This window comes from Haplochromis burtoni, unplaced genomic scaffold (genome assembly GCF_018398535.1).
Source record: "Haplochromis burtoni strain Fernald_Lab_line unplaced genomic scaffold, NCSU_Asbu1 Contig_10, whole genome shotgun sequence".
NCBI lineage: Eukaryota > Metazoa > Chordata > Actinopteri > Cichliformes > Cichlidae > Haplochromis > Haplochromis burtoni.
The window spans coordinates 725,537-741,376 of NW_024582371.1; the positions used below are offsets into that span (position 1 = coordinate 725,537).

The 15,840-nt window shown below is 40.8% G+C and overlaps 2 protein-coding genes across 3 annotated transcripts in view; one reads left to right on the forward strand and one right to left on the reverse strand.

Annotated features, from left to right (window-relative positions):
- Positions 1-1,287: 1,287 nt before the first annotated feature.
- Positions 1,288-10,082, reverse strand: serinc2 (serine incorporator 2). Its single transcript, XM_005927966.3, has 10 exons — positions 9,950-10,082; positions 7,312-7,473; positions 6,929-7,116; positions 6,684-6,763; positions 5,962-6,099; positions 5,481-5,650; positions 4,384-4,474; positions 3,051-3,204; positions 1,946-2,161; positions 1,288-1,862 (listed from the first exon to the last, which is right to left on the reverse strand). The coding sequence occupies exons 1-10, from the start codon at positions 9,986-9,988 to the stop codon at positions 1,724-1,726; spliced, it is 1,377 nt and encodes a 458-aa protein (XP_005928028.1). The 5' UTR covers positions 9,989-10,082; the 3' UTR covers positions 1,288-1,723.
- A 2,182-nt stretch (positions 10,083-12,264) lies between these two features.
- The window catches only part of pkib (protein kinase (cAMP-dependent, catalytic) inhibitor beta), a 30,471-nt gene continuing 26,895 nt past the window's right edge, over positions 12,265-15,840 (forward strand). Inside the window, exon 1 of one of the 2 annotated variants that reach the window (XM_042228776.1) lies at positions 12,265-12,559. The gene's annotated coding sequence lies outside the window, so the exon portion shown is untranslated. The remainder of the gene's footprint in view (positions 12,560-15,840) is intronic. The other variant, XM_014335381.2, reaches the window with a different exon arrangement.

A 15,840-nucleotide genomic window follows, 5' to 3' on the forward strand; every position in this document is an offset into this window, starting at 1 on the left:
TAGAGGTGCAGTCACTGTTGACAATGGTGATGACGATGATGAGAAGGGTCTCCTAGGGAAATGCTGAGAATACCAAAGGACTACCGGGAGAGGAGAGCAGCGAGTCCCCAATGACAGCATGATCCTATAACTGGCTTATGCAACTGATCAGCGCCTCATTCTGCATTATATAACAGCATTAGGTTGGCCTGCTGCTCATAGCTGAGCTGTGGATGCAGGGGCAGTCACCCACATCAATATGGGTCAATTCACAAAATCACAACTTTGACCAGAAATTCTGCATTTTGTGGTTTTTAATGTGTGCAACTGTACTAGAGCCAGATTACTCCCATAACCAGTCATTGCAGCAAATTAACCTGTTTAGTGACCTATGTCCACAAAGCTGTTACCTGTCAGCCTTATGGGAACACTGGCTTAATGTTATTGTGTCATGTTGTGATTTTTTTTTTTTTGGTTTGTTTTTTAACAAATTATGCTAAGAGTTTAAAATATTAATTTGTTTTTCCCTAAATAAATGTTGTTTACATATGTGTTTTGGTATTATGTAACTATTAAAAACTTAACCTGCTATAGAATGGTGCAGTTTGCACAAATTAGTTTTCATAAGAACTGGATTGATAATCAGTGGCAACAGATCTTATGGCGTGATGAATCCATATTTGAAATTTTTGGTTCCAAACCTTGTCAGTATGTGGGGAAGAGGTCAGGAGAGAGGTAGGACAGGGAGTGTATGTAGCGGAGGGGGGGGGGAGGTTGTGAGTAACCCAGAGTGCAAGAAAATCTTATTTTCGTGTGGTTGGAAAAATATTCAAAAATGTCATGAGAACATTGAAGAGAAAATATGCTGTTCAGTCTCCAGGCAAGAATTTATAGGCCAGTCACTTGCTGCTCATCCCCAAAAGATAGCTTGAATAAACAGTTGTGTGTAAGCAGCTTGTTCAGGCTGATCTTGTGATGGGGAAAAAGCACATTCCCCCACCACTACTTGCCAAATGGTTGTGTTTGTGCTGGACAAGAGAATTCCGCATAGAAGGAACACAGTGAATAACATCGTCACAGCACCATGTGATCAATGGAGAGCGAACAGTGAAGCATTTGGAAATGTCTGCCAGTCAAGAGTTCAGCAGGCAGCATAAAGTGTTAATAAATAAATTTGAAAAAGTCTATATATAAAAGTACAACAAATCTTTATAGACTTTGCAATAATTAAAATCAAACAATGTTGCTAATCATGCTGGAGTTAAAGGGAGAACAGTACCATCTGCAGGACAGTAATATTACTGCATACAGGTTTAAAAGAATGTCAGCTTTATTACTTATATTGAGTGAAAGCTACATGTCAAAAACTTTTACAGATATCAAATGTGTGCAAGTGGACAAAAGTGTGAAAAAACAAAGGGTAACTCAAATACATCTTAGAAACCTAAACATGTTCCCATCAAACTGAAACAGAGTCAATGATTAAAAAAAGTATGATGTAAATGTAGTGAAACACCATTCCCCATAGAAATCAGCATTCATTTGGTAATGACCTATAAAAGGCATATAGTGCTTTCAATTATATTTGCAACAGTGGAGAATGAGGAAAAATTACCTGAGGTGACAAACTGGAATGTGATTAAAGCTCTTAAGCTCCGTTTCTGTACAACATCCAAGCAGAACAAGTTTAAGCAAAAGCTTTCTTTACTTAAGGTACAAATGGCAAAAGTGCAGATGGCGGCTTTTAACTGAAATCCCTGTCAGGGAGCACCAGCGGAGCCACCAGAGTCCAGAGATAGAGGCCCAAGCCGATCCAGCTGGAGCTGATCTTCACCCAGACGGCTGGCATGCTGGACTGCATGGCGTGGTAGTCAGTGTGAGGCCTAGAGAATCACAAGAGACAGTCAGCACTGGGAGAGAAGCGAACCTCTTTAAGGTGTAGTGGCAGCAAACAGGACATACTTACTTGTACCAGTTTGTGAGCGTCATCATGATGTAGAGCGAGGCCAGAAAGAGACTGAAGTGGAAGAAGGAGTAGCTGTAGGTCACTCCATCTTCCTCATTGTCCACAGCCCGTCGGACTCCGTCCTCCCCCGCGGGGGCCTCTTCGCTGGCGGTCAGACCCTGACCTTCCTCAGTCTGCATCAGTCTGTTCACTTGAGCATTGTTGGATGAGCGGATGCTGTGATGGGGAACAGCATGAAAAACTCACTTTTCACAGACAGCAGCAAATTTCAGCAGCTTCTTATTGTGGATGCAGACGAACTGGTTTTGAACTGGTTTCCATTTTGAACTAAGTGAATATTTAGATTTCTTATGCATTTTTTTTTCTACGTTTCTCTGTGTGGAGTTTGTGGCGTGTTTATTACAAAGTAGATTTTTTACAGCAACAATTCAATGCCACATGCAAACAAATAATTATATTTTTGGCCACTCCATTATTCACCAGCATGTTTGATGGGTCTTTTTGTATCTACCGAAGAAGAAATGTATCCTGCAGTTGTCTCTCTCTCAGTTGTCACATGAACTTTTAACCCCGTAAAAGTTTTCTGTTCATGGAGGTGATACTTTCTGAAATTTGGTGGTTGGGGCTTACAACACTGAACCTGTCTGATAAGTAAATATGAACACTCTGCGAGTACTTGACTAATCAGTTTCAGTCCAGATTGCAGGTAAAATCTGCTGGCTTACTTAAAGTTTTACATTCTGAGAGTCTGAATCCTCTTTACTGCTACTGCTCATCTCTCTTCCTGCACTGACTCAATGACCTCGCTTGAAAATCTCTATCAACAGCAGCACAACTTAAACATCCTCTATGCTTCCATATATGTTTTATTGTCCTTTTTTAAAAGCTAGTAGCATTTATGTACTACAACAATCCAGTATAGTCATTTGGATGAACAGCAGGGTTCCTTTTTTACACTTCCGCTGCTTAATCAACACAATCGTGTGTTTAACCATGTTGATTTGCTTCAATCTGAAGCATTTTTGATATTTTATGACCCCACTGACAGACAGAGCTTGATAATACATCAAACACTTCTTTTCTTTCAGCAGCAGCAGCAAAATACCTGGCGTAAAGAGTGCAGAACAGGAAAATGATCAATCCCACGATGCCTTGCGCATCCCACCACTGGGTGGTGCCGGGGGCTGAGGTGGGTCCTGGTGCTGGAGTTGGGCTGCTGGATTGGACCAAGCTCAACAGGCTGGGGTTACACTTCCGGTCTGAGGTGGGAAAGCAGGAAGTCGGGTGAGCACTAACAGTTAGTGATGAGAATTATCTCCATTAAGACCACAACAGCATGTAGCTCTAAAAACATGTGTACCGTAATTGTCGGGCTATAAGCCGCTACTTTTTGCACAAGCTTTGAACCCTGCGGCTTTTAGTCAGATGCGGCTTTTCTATGGATTGTCCATGATTTTTGTCATATCGTAAGACGATTTGTTTTGTTTGTTCCGCTGTTGTACGGCACTACGTTGCCTGGCGGAAGGGCATGTGATCGGACACACATCGGGGTTCAAGAGTAGTATGTTGGTCACATGTCCATCCGCCAGGCAACATAGTGCCGTACAAGTAGCGCGAAAAACAAACTTCAAAGTAGCGCTACGCGTTCAGCTGGAGGCGTGGATGACGAGCGGCCATAAACTTGCGAAAAGCAAGTTATGCTCAACTCCACCGGTGGAATCTGACAGCGTGGAAAAGTGTGAAAACATCCATGATCACCAACGGATTTCAAAGGGCTGGACTGCTGCATGATGGAGAGGAGGACACCGCCATGGCCCTTCAGAGGGTGTTTTACTCTGACACTGACAACGAGGATTTCTTTGGTTTTGAAAGTGACAACGAAGGAAAGAAGCTGAGAGTGGATGACGAAGCCATCCTGAGCCTGTTCGTATCCGACACTGGGGAAGATGGTGGTGAATGACTGACTTTTCTTCTTGTTAAAGCCGTGTCACTGCACCTGAGCCTAAAAGGTAGTCCGAATCTATTTTTCTGGTGTGCTGTAGGTTATTGTTATGTACTACATTTGTTACTCATTTATGAAGCATAGTACATGTTTCGTACTTGTAATTACCGCTACTTGTACATATACCTAAAAAGTTATGCAAATATGTACCCATAACTTGTTTTTCAAAATATTAATAAAAGTGATGTCTCCAAACAGCCATCTCTTTCCTGACAATTCCCTTTGTGCATATTCTCTTACATATGATAAGTCAACATTGAAACACCTGCGGCTTTTGGTCAGGTGCGGCTAATGTATGTACAAAACAGGATTTTCCCCCGATTTTAGCTTGTGCGGCTAATATACAGGTGCGCTTTGTAGTCCGGGAAATACGGTACTTGTTTTCTTTAGAGTTGAATACACTGCAGCCATACAGTGGCTCAATTATTGGACTTACTGGGGTTGTTGGTCATGGCTGACCAGGTGACATACATGGTGTAAAGGGAGATGAGGGAGGCCTGAAGCAGACCTGAGGTGGGCTGTGCCTCCTGTGGAGACGTGGAGAAAGCCAAACGTTAGAAAAGAAGGCAGCGTCTGTTAATCAAAAGGTCAGAGGTGTGGCCCTGCTCCTGCAGTCTGCATGTCTGTGTCTTTGGACATGATACTGAGCTTGCCCCTGCTACATCCATCTGAGTGAGTGTGTACAAAGCAGTTAGTGAATATTGTTTTTGTAAAAATGCAGTTTGAGTGAAGCACCATCATCATAGTACCAGCCCACAAAGTCCTTTTATCATTAACACAAACCTGATTATCAAATAAAAATCACATCAAGTGCAAGTAACTGAAGTTAGAAGTGAACTCAAACAAATTTAATTTAACATTACACTGGACAGCTGTAATAGCCTGAATTAGTCACCTGATTACTGATCTTTTCTCATGAGAAAAGTATTTTCAGTGATTTCTTTCTCACTTTCTTTGCTACGGCACAGTGAGCGGCAGACAATGCTCCAGTGAAGTTGTCGGGGCTTTAACATACGGTGGCCCTGAGAGGTCAAATGCACCGCAAACAGAAAAGCGCTCCAAAAGCACACAAAACACAATGGAATTGAATAAAACACACTGCAAAGAGAGAGAAAAACATGATGCAAAAGCTACAAAAAAATAATTACAAAACACAACAGCGTTTCTGTGTTCAACGTTTCTGGGGAGACAGTACCATGACAGAACAGCTGTGGAAGTGACAAGCTAACAGTGAACAGCTAATAGCAAATGTATCTATGGTGTTATATGAATAATGTGTTTAAAACTTGCATCTTTTTCTCCCTACAACACTGATGAACCCTCAGTTTCTTCTAAGTGTATCTCAGTGCAATCCTTTCTGTGATTTCTGCAGCTGGTCCGTGGTGTTATCGCGACCCCAGAATCACTGCCGTCGTGTTTTGCAAGTTTATTCTTAAGTTCCAATCCGTCTGACCTCTCAGGGCCACCACATTAACGTGGCAGCAGCTTTTTCTGTAAATTATAGAAGTCTTTCTCCTCAAGTTTCTACATTACCTGGACTTTGGGCAGAATGGACACAATGGACACAATGATGCAGAATATGAGGTTGAGGCTGATGAAGACTTTGTGCTCTGTGCAGTCGTCAAGTTGGGTGTAAAAGATATAGAAGAGCACAATGGCTGTAAACGCCAAAGCGTAGTTGATGAAGGTGACGGAGAGGAGAGCTGTGGGGACAACACAAGAACAGAATCAGAGACAATCGTTTTAAAGTGACACGTCGCTGGGTCGTATAGTAACACTGACTCACTGAAGTACCAGCTTCTTGATCAAAATCCTAGACTTTTACAGCACAACCTCAAAGTTAGTTCAGTGGCTTTTATGCAGATAAATTATCTGTATAATGATTAAGGAAAAAAAAGTAGTACACGTAGTATTATACATAGCCTAATCTTACTTAATATCCCGTACTATCCCTTATCTGGGAAACTCCAGCTTCTCCACAGAACTATCACTTGAAGATCTGGTAGTATTATACCTGCAAACCAGCACTTGGTGTTTCCTTCCTCCGCCTTCTCGAGCCAGGACTGGTTCCAGGAATGGGCAAAGTCAATCAGTAGGATGAGCTGGATGATGATGAAGATGAAGGAGCCCACCATGCCGAAGTAATACCACACTTGTAGCAGACAGAATGAGATCGGTTAACTTTCCACAAGTTTGCTCTCTGTGTGGTGTTACAGACATTTGTTTACAACAACATGAATCTGGATCAGGAGCATCGTCATTAAAATCTGATCAGGCCTGACAGATAAGACACGTTTCCATGGTAATGCAAATTCATGTGAGATAAGCCCTGTACTGATAAACAACTCTGAAAGATCTATCACAACAAAGCTAAAACTTTTATACTGAAAGACTTAATTTTATGAGTTACTGACGTTAGAGCTCAGCTCTCTTCTCTGTCGCTGTCCAGGAATCTGTCAATGCTGCATAGCATTGTGGGAAATTTATGCCAAGACTACTGGGTTCATACCAAGTTTTAGACATATCAAAAAAAAAAATGTAGATACTACTGAATGTCATACTCTACATCAGTTATGGACTAATACACTAAACAATACAATGGTATGTAACTGAATACTAATATAAGTCCCCACTTTAAGTTTCCATTTTCACAGAATTTCAAAAAGTTTAACTACGGGCATTAAGATTCAAGCTCGAATTTTATCAGAACTGTCCTCACTGTGGCTAAAACCATACCTGTATTAAAGTCTCCATCTGGAATGAAGAACGCTCCCACAGTTATACCAACCAGCACCAGAAACTTGAAGAACCAGAAACTGAGGGAAAAAAATCAATGTTATTCCATCTATGTACACACAGCAAACCGGTTTATCAGTGTTTGTGTAAATGCATTCTTAAAGGGTGCAGTGTCCACGTTTGGCCACCAGAGGGCAGCATGCTGTGGCAACGTGGAGCAGAGAAAACAAAGCTGCAGCACTAACCCGTTCTGGATGGCTGCTCGGGGATCCTTGCTGCTGCGCACTCGGATCATGATGATGGAGAAGAGGAAGAAGAAGCAGGCCATGGCAAAGCACATGCGGTACACAGACTTGTAGCCCACGATGATGTCACAGTTCACCTTGTTCTCTATGCCAAGTATGTGCGAACCGCCGACGCAGAACCCTGGAATCTGACGTGAACGCAAATAGGAAATTAAAGGGTGAAAGGGCAACGGTGGGGTACAACTGATTCATCTAGATTTATCAGGAAGCTCTGGGATAAAATAACCCAATTCAAACATCCAGTTAGGTCACTTTGAAATATCTGTGTTGATGGATTACAGCGGTTAATAAACTGTTTTCATAGCCATTAAATCTCATTCAACCTTTTTAAGATTTTCCTCCATGCCTGGCAGAATCATGATGATGGACACCAGTGTGCCCAGCAGCAGCAGGAAGGAGAAGGCCAGCCGGCTGATGGTGGAGTTGTATGTGGAAGGGCAACATGATGACAGCAGGCAGGAGGCCGAGCCGCACAAACAGGATGCCTGGAGAAGGACGAAAGAGAGAAATATCAGGACAGCTTCATATTTTATGCAACTCAGGGATAGGACTCGGGGGGTGTAGGATAATCAGGATAATGCATGCATGGCTTGCAAACACTGTGGTTAGGAGGGGGGGGAAACAAAAACAACAAAAAAAGATACTACTGCTGCTGTCAGGGGCAACCATCTTTCTCTTTCTTCTGCATGTTTTCAGGAGAGCAATGACAAGCCATTTTTTCCTTCCTGTGCTACTAATCAAGTCTGTGATTAGAGATGCCACCATAACAAATCTCTCCTCCTGTCTGTTTCTGATCCGGCGCTGCAAACCGGATCACGCAGGACTTCTGCATGATTCACGCGCTTGCTGCTGAGAGGTGCATGAAGCACCGAGGCGGAGACTGTAGCTGAGAGCAGCCATCCTTCACTAAATATAAGCATGCTCCAGAGGACACGAGCCCAGGGTGTAAACACTGCAGCTGCGCTGAAAAGCATTCGGTTTCTACGGCTGAGCCGGGCCTGTGCCACAGAGTGCTGGCAACAAACAGCATGAACTGAACAGCTGACCAAGTCAGTGACACATGTATTAAACCCAATCGTGAAGTTTCTCCAAGACTGCCAGAAGAAACCTGCTGTGATTACCATGTTAGCATGTCAGCTAATTAAATATTTTGGTTTTACTGTACAACATGAGAAAAGGTGAATGGCAAACTTCAGCACACCTAGAATCTCTTCCAGAAGGTGGATTTAGTGCCACATTTAGAGAAAAACCGCTTGAATGGCAGTATTTGGTATGACCACCTTCATTCTTTAACACAGCCTCATCACTCTTAGGCAGGCTTTCTTGTCATTTCCTTCATCTGCAGGAATAGTTCTCCAGGCTTGCTGAAGGTCATTGAAAGCTCTTCTTTGGATGTTACCAGCCTTTTACTTTGTTTCCTGTCAGGATGATCCCACTGCTGCTGCTTCACTAATGTTGAGGTCTGAGCTCTGCGGAGGCCAATCCATGACTGGTAGTGTGTTCTGTTTTTATCCAGGAACACCAGGAATCGGCAGTTGTTTTCTTTGCTAATGTATCTGTTATGTGTAGACACAAAAATGGTTCAACTCTCTGACTAAGGTGCCTTTTTATGCTTGAATAATTTTTAGGTCAGCGTTACTGTGTCAACAAACAAAAAGATAAGCAAAACAAAAAAAACACTCCCCATTAAATAAACAGGTACAATGATTGGACTAACAAAGAGAGTGAAAAAGCAATGTCTGGCTTCTTGAAATCAGAATACTGCACTATATTTCACACTGTAGTCATTTCCACATTTCCAGCTCTTAGAAACTGCAATAAATCTCAGACTCTGTCCTTAAAACAGCATGAATGATTTCCTCTTCTTGGCAAATGTGGTCATCAGAATGAGAAAAAAAGTTTCGGTTTTGGTTGACGTGATCTATGGCCCACCATCACAACGTATTCCTGCGCCCAAAACACACCACTGTTACTTTAGATGACACCGCGATGAGGAAGTGACGACATCTGAGTGTGTTAAAAAGTCAAAAGTTCAAAAGCTGCGACCTTGGATTTTGTTTTAGGACATTCGTTTGCTACATTTTCCTTGCAGAACCATCTCTCATACTTTAAATGTTCTAACATGTGACATGATTTAATGTTAGCTACCGACCCTGGATCCGATATTTGAATATGGCAGTTAAAATAAACAAATAAAATGTTAAAGTAGTGCTTGAAAAACTCAAAATGACGTTGTCTTGGAGGTTTTGTATATGCTTTGAAACACGGATCACAATCTTCAAATTGCCGAGAGGTAATCTAATCAGTTCCCACTGAATGACGTCTTCACTTACGTTTGATTTCAGTTTGAACAAGTCATTAAAAACGTTGGTTTTCATCACAATATGTTGTGTCAGAAGTCTCAAAAACTAGATCATCATTTGCACATGAACAGCACAAACAGTGATGCTGTTTTTTTAATGTGGCACGTGACTTTATATCTGGGGAAACTCCGGAAACTCCACCTTGGACAGCTAGCTGCGTCGTCTACTGATGTACTGACTGAAATGATGTGGGTCGTAGCCGCAAACCTCTCTCCACGTGTCTAAACTCACCATTCATCGTCACTCTAAAACACTAAACCAAGTTACTCACTTTATCTGCTAAAACGCTTCAGAAAGTTGATAATTCCGACGTCCCTCGAATCCAACTATCCAGCACAGATTTCTTTAGAACATTAAAGAAAGTATAAGATCAAAGTAAATGTCACAGGACATGTGTAGTGTTGAGTTTGTCAGTAGGCTAAAGGAAACGAATCTAATTTTAGCAGTTTCACTTGAAGTTGTGTCATTTCCCTTGCCTAATGTCGGCCTGCCTAGTAAAGCAAGGCAAAAGAATTAGATAAAAACAAAGAAATAAAGACGTTTAAAAACTACTACGTATTTCATTTGCGAACACGACAACCGGCAAATGTATACTTACACAACTTCCGAGTGAACCCAGAGCCAAACAAGCACCCATGATGTTTTAATTCCGTAAAAGTCTCGGTAAAAGTCCTCAAAGCTCGAAAAGTTCAGGAAGAAACTGACGCAAAACAGTGGAGTCAGGTTAATTACACGGAACACAGTGACAGACGTCCGCACGAGATTTTCAAATTAAAAACTTCTTTGTCTGCACGTACACAATTCAGGGATAATCCATAACTGAAAACACAAATATTTCAGTTAATCATACATGTTTGCATTAGTTTACACCCTCATATGAAATACAAATAATCCGCGGAACGTTCTGTCGCTGTTAAAACTGTGGCTGCTCTGTTTTACTTTGATGCCTAATCGACTGTACTTCCGGCACTGTTTGGCTAAATTGGGTAAAACTGCGCGCATGACAGTTTTCTCTGGGGCGTTACTGTTAATAACCAGATATTTGGCTTTTGGCCATCCAAAACCTATTGTGATTGGATCCGTGAGTTGTCCCTCCAGAAATGTGGCCAATTATGTGCTAATGCGCAATAGCGAAAACGCCCTTCTTTTACAGGCCTTCAAACACCTAAACCCAAACGTATATCACGTTTTCTTAGAATTCCCTACTAAATTTCTCAGTGAACTATGGTCAAGTAAAAAGAATAGTCATTAAAAAAGCAGAAAGACAATATTAAATAGTATTATTATTATTATTATTAACAATGATTTTATTATATGAAAAACATGTTTCCTATTATGTTGTATAGCGTATCTGTTTTAATGAGTGTTCTCTAAAACCATAGGGTGTTGTGTCGTCATCCATTTTATTGACATTTTAATTCTAGTGATCATTTTATAGTGTTCCTTTAAATGCCTTAACATTTAATGTCATAGTGGTAAAGAAATGTTAAATACATGTTTATTTGATTTATTACAGCTTACAGCACAAATAAAAAAAGAAAAGAAAAAGTAAAAGTAAATTAAAAAAAAAAACTGAAGGTGAGTTTAAAGCAGTAGGGTGCAAACCTCCATCTGTTTGTGTGCCTGACCTTCAGGGACGCGGTGAAGGTGTTCAGCTGTGAGTAATTTGTTACGGTGCAAGGATCTATTTTCCGCCTCTTCACACTTGCTTTCTCTACCAGATAAAAAGATGTTCAAATCAAACCCTTTGATACATAAAATCATGACTATAATCAATCCGATGTTTTTCCAAACATTCCGTGTCCTGTCATTAGACTTGTTCTAGATGCCATTTGATAATAAGAGGTCCACTGAACAAAGTATTTAGAGTGTGAAATTGCCTGTTGACTAAAACAACCTCAGAAAGCGCTTTGCCATTACAGCATCGCTCTTCTTCTCTTAATGTTTTAAGGTGGAAGCCTTAAACAGCCTTGGCATGCATATAGTCTCACTGCAATCTCTGCAGTAGGAAGGATTGAAATATTTGTGGTATTTAGGACTAAAGACATATGGTGGACTTATCTGATTTAGTCAAAGGGCATGTAAACAAGCGATACTGCTTCTGATCATATAAAAAAGGCGCACCCCTCACTCATAAAACAATGGTACAAACCTTTGAGCCACAAGACTAAGCCCAGAAAAGAAAAGTAACAACGGAAATTGTAGCAAATTACCTTCAAAATAAAATAAAGCTATTCAGATCAATGACTGTAGAAAACAGATTACAGAAGGCAAAATCAATAATATTAAGAGGTGGAATCTGTTTTGATCACGATAATTGGTTTGTGTTGATTTCATGATTGTTAAACATCTGCGATAATTTTGTCATGAAGGGGTTTCAAAAATTAAGGAAGAGAAGAGGGTCAATATCTATTTGGTAAGTAGAAAATGATACAGTAGCCAAAGGCTTACAAAGGTTATTATGTAAGGTTGCCATTCTTGTACACTTGTGTTTTGGTTTGCACTTTGCACCTCCTTACACTCAGCTGCACAAGTCTGCCCTTTAACTTATGTTATTATTATTGTTGTTGTTGTTGTTATCAATAATAATAATAATAAATCATCTATATGCTATTTGCATATTTTTAATTGATTGTTTTCACATTTTCTATTTTATTTAGTCAAACTCTTCAAGCTTTCCAAATCCCTCCTGCTTGTTTTTAACTTTTTATGGCTGTCACTGTCGCCCACTAAATACAAAGCGGATTTGCTGTCATTGTAAAATTACTTGACATTACAACTAAGTATCGCTTTATTTTTTTTTAAATCCATATATTCAATGAATCTTTCTGTTTCTGTCATCTTGACTACTTTTTCTAACGCTTGCTGTTGCTCTTATTTTGAAGGCCGAGTTACCCTCTCTTCCTGTATCTCCCGGCCTAAGCACGTGCGTCTTGACCCGCCTCCTTGTTGCCGCTGCTGAGCGCGCAGTGAAGCGTTCCTCTGTCCGTGTGCTGTCACCGCTCATCATTTAGTCCACCGTGCCGCGGGTCCGGCGCTGTCATCTGGAATGAGGCGGTGTGGTGTGTCGTATCGGACGGACTCCTTGACACTGCGCACATTCTCTTCTTCGTCCCTGCGGAAGATGGTGGCTGGCGGCTAATTCCAACTTCTTACTCCTTGGAGGTCCCTTATGCCCCCCTCGCCTGAAGCGCACTGAAATCAGTTGGTGAGTGTTCGTCGTTGCGCACATATACCTACACTTGTTCTGCTCTACAGGTAGGACAGCAGACTGTTGCCTGCTCATGTGCCTCCGAGGCAGACTGCAGGAGAGCTGCTGGTTCCATAGATTAAAGGCAGGGTGGAATTATTGTGGCATGCTGGAGCCATTATGTGCGCCGAAAGTGATTAAAAAAGAGAGAGAGAAAGCAACAGGAGCATCGACTTATCTGCCAGCAGCACTCACATCTGGCACCAGCTGAAGGCTCGTTCAAACCGAACAGCACCTTATTGTAAACGTTGACAGGTGTCAACTCCAGCAGCCTACCTGTCAACTCCGTATGAGCTGGTAGCACTGAGCGCATCAGCTGTTCACATAAAAATGCCACAGGCTCCCAGCAGCGAGGTTGATGGTAGCTGGATTATCTGCTTTGGTTTATTAAAAGGTGGGTAAACTGTGACCTTCAGGCATGAAGTGTTGAGATAATTCTCAGGCTGCGTTTAAAATGATTGAAAACAATGATGGATGTTCGCAGGAGAACAGGCTTTTGGTTTCATTTTAAAGGAGACCTTTTTTTCATAAGGATACAGATACATAATCTACCACAAACATCACTACAAGAGGCTGGAAACTCTAAACCTTCACTAAAATTAATCTTTTATAATGCTTCATACCTGCCTGTTATATATTAACAGGTGACACTGTTAAACCCTTTAATCTACTAAACTCTTAATAGCCTTGCTATGTTTGTCCTTATCCATGAGTTTCAGACCCCCTAGTGAGCAAAGGGCCTTGAACAAGCCTCAGTCTTTATGCTTTGGTGAAGCTAAACATATTCCCAAAAACAGCTCAGGTTTTAAAACCCTGTCTGCCTGCATCTCTGTGTTGCATCGTCTTGCACGAGCTCTGTAGTGAATCATAGTTGTACAATGTCAGGTAAAGAAATTGCAGTCCGGGGTTGGCCTGGGTGTTAGCAGAGCCTTCCTATTTTTCATAGTCATTTTAGCTCCGAGGCACTTGGTTTCAATTTATGATTTCACCCTGTGTTAATTACATCACCATGAGGTCATGTTTGAGAATCAGCCTCAGTTCTGATCAGTAGCTGGCACCAGTGGGGCTTTTTTTTTGGCCTCTGTGATGCAGTGATACCTGTCAATCACGCTGTGTGGGCAATGCGGTCTCAAACCAGTGGCTCCCTTTGTTTTTCACAAAACCACTAAAGGAATGTGAAAATTAAACTCTTGATTTTGCTGAACCTCTATAGCAGTGGATGTAGACACATATATAGTTTGTCTTCATTAAATTAAAATTGACTATATTCAAAGCTGTTGGGCTGCTATTTGTTATGAAATGGAATACTTTTAATTTTATTTGTTCTTGGACAGGTAAGGCTCAAAGTGGCCCGCAGAGCTTTCTAGTTACTCTATTTCAATGTGGGCCTACACATTTTTTCTTTTTCACTGTTGTTCTGTTTTTCTAGTATTTAAAATAATCAAATATTGCAGTGATTATAGTTAAATAATCCTCCTAACCAGACCAGCCAACTGCAGAATAGTCACATGTGGTAGAATATTAGCATATATCGATAGGTTAATTTATACTTAATAGGCGGTGGCGAATTCATTAAGATAAGATTAGACCTTAGAGTATAAAGCTCCTTGAGGCAACTGTTGTTGTCATTTTGACACTGTATAAATAAAACTGAATTGAATTAGACAGCATGTACTTTATTTATTCAAACATCGGAAAATTTGTGACAACAGTTAAAAATGTTTTTGAGACCATAGACATGGCTTAATAAGCAGGTATTATAACGCTCCATTATGTCTCAAGGCTCCGTACCTTTTTGTTTTTTATGTCAGAAATTGTTGTAAAATAGCGCTTTTGTAAAGATTACCAAACCCTGCCCGTGTTGTTATTATTTTTTATTCATTTATTTTTGAGTTTTGGTCGTGTTTGTTGTAACTTATTCGTTCTTCTACAAAAGGAATCCTTTTGATGTAAAAAAAAACGACCTATTGTAACCTTTTATACTGTATAGTCACAGCAGTGTTGGCAAACAACTGCCTCAGCAAGATTAGCATTGATCTAAAGTTGTGTTTCTAGCTATTTGAAGAATATTGTCATTACTTAGTGGGGCTGTTTAGGTTTCATTCAACTCCCAGTATGATACCAGAAATTTGGAAGTGGGTAACAGCTGCGTAATTTTCGGTTTAAAACAAAAAATAGAGCTGATCTGATTTTTATTGGTAGGCCAGTATTATTGACCGATGTTAACTATTTGCTGATCTTTTTGCTAATAAGGGAAAATTTAACATTGTACATTACTTTACGTTGTACAGTTTTCCACCAGAGGGCACTCAGCAGTATTAGGAAAGCATACGTTTGCAACCCCATACATAAACGCAACAACCAGCTAAATGGAGAGCGTCAAAGAGTATAGTACATATAACAAATGTGTACTATACTCTTCTGTTTATGTTTCGTGTGTCTAAAAGAGCAAAAAAAACAAAACCTGGCTGATATATTAGAATATTTTGGATTTTTAAAATCACCAAATATTGTTACTGACATTGATCTTAAAAATCCTATATACATATAATCCTATATACATTGGGCTTTAACCAAAATGGCAAATGAGTTCCATTTTATGACAGAAGCCTGGGTAATGAACAGCATCTATCTTAGGTTATGAGCTACTAGTAACTTGGCCTAAACAAGATACTTTTATTCTTGTTCATGCTCTGCCAACTCTGGTCAGAGCAGATAGTTATTGTGCTTGTGATATTCCAAACGTGTTGCCACCTAGGAAGTTGCAGAATACCGTCTGGTAATTTGTTGAATGCTGGTGCCAATAGATCACCAAATAGCTAAGATCACCCAATAATATCGGACTGCCAATAAATCAGTCAGGCTCTACTTTTTGCTAAACAGTATCAATGAGAGCAAATGGTAAATGGTAAATGGCCTGTATTTATATAGCGCTTTACTAGTCCCTAAGGACCCCAAAGCGCTTTACATATCCAGTCATCCACCCATTCACGCACACATTCACACACTGGTGATGGCAAGCTACATTGTAGCCACAGCCACCCTGGGGCGCACTGACAGAGGCGAGGCTGCCGGACACTGGCGCCACCGGGCCCTCTGACCACCACCAGTAGGCAGTGCGAATAAACCAAAACAAATGAACAGCGAAACCAAAACAAGTAGCTAAAATAGGCTCAAAAGCTTTGTAAAGCTGCTTACATAAGAGGTGTCGCTTTTAACGTATGTTGTTGGCTTACATT

Bases quoted from the DNA above. Each gene is read 5' to 3' on its own strand.
- serinc2 (XM_005927966.3), bottom strand. From the start codon at position 9,988: ATGGGTGCTTGTTTGGCTCTGGGTTCACTCGGAAGTTGT. The intron at 7,474-9,949 runs GTAAGTATACAT...GTCCTTCTCCAG, and splicing joins TGGGTTCACTCGGAAGTTGT to GCATCCTGTTTGTGCGGCTC. The intron at 7,117-7,311 runs GTTGAATGAGAT...CGTTCACGTCAG, and splicing joins TGGAGGAAAATCTTAAAAAG to ATTCCAGGGTTCTGCGTCGG.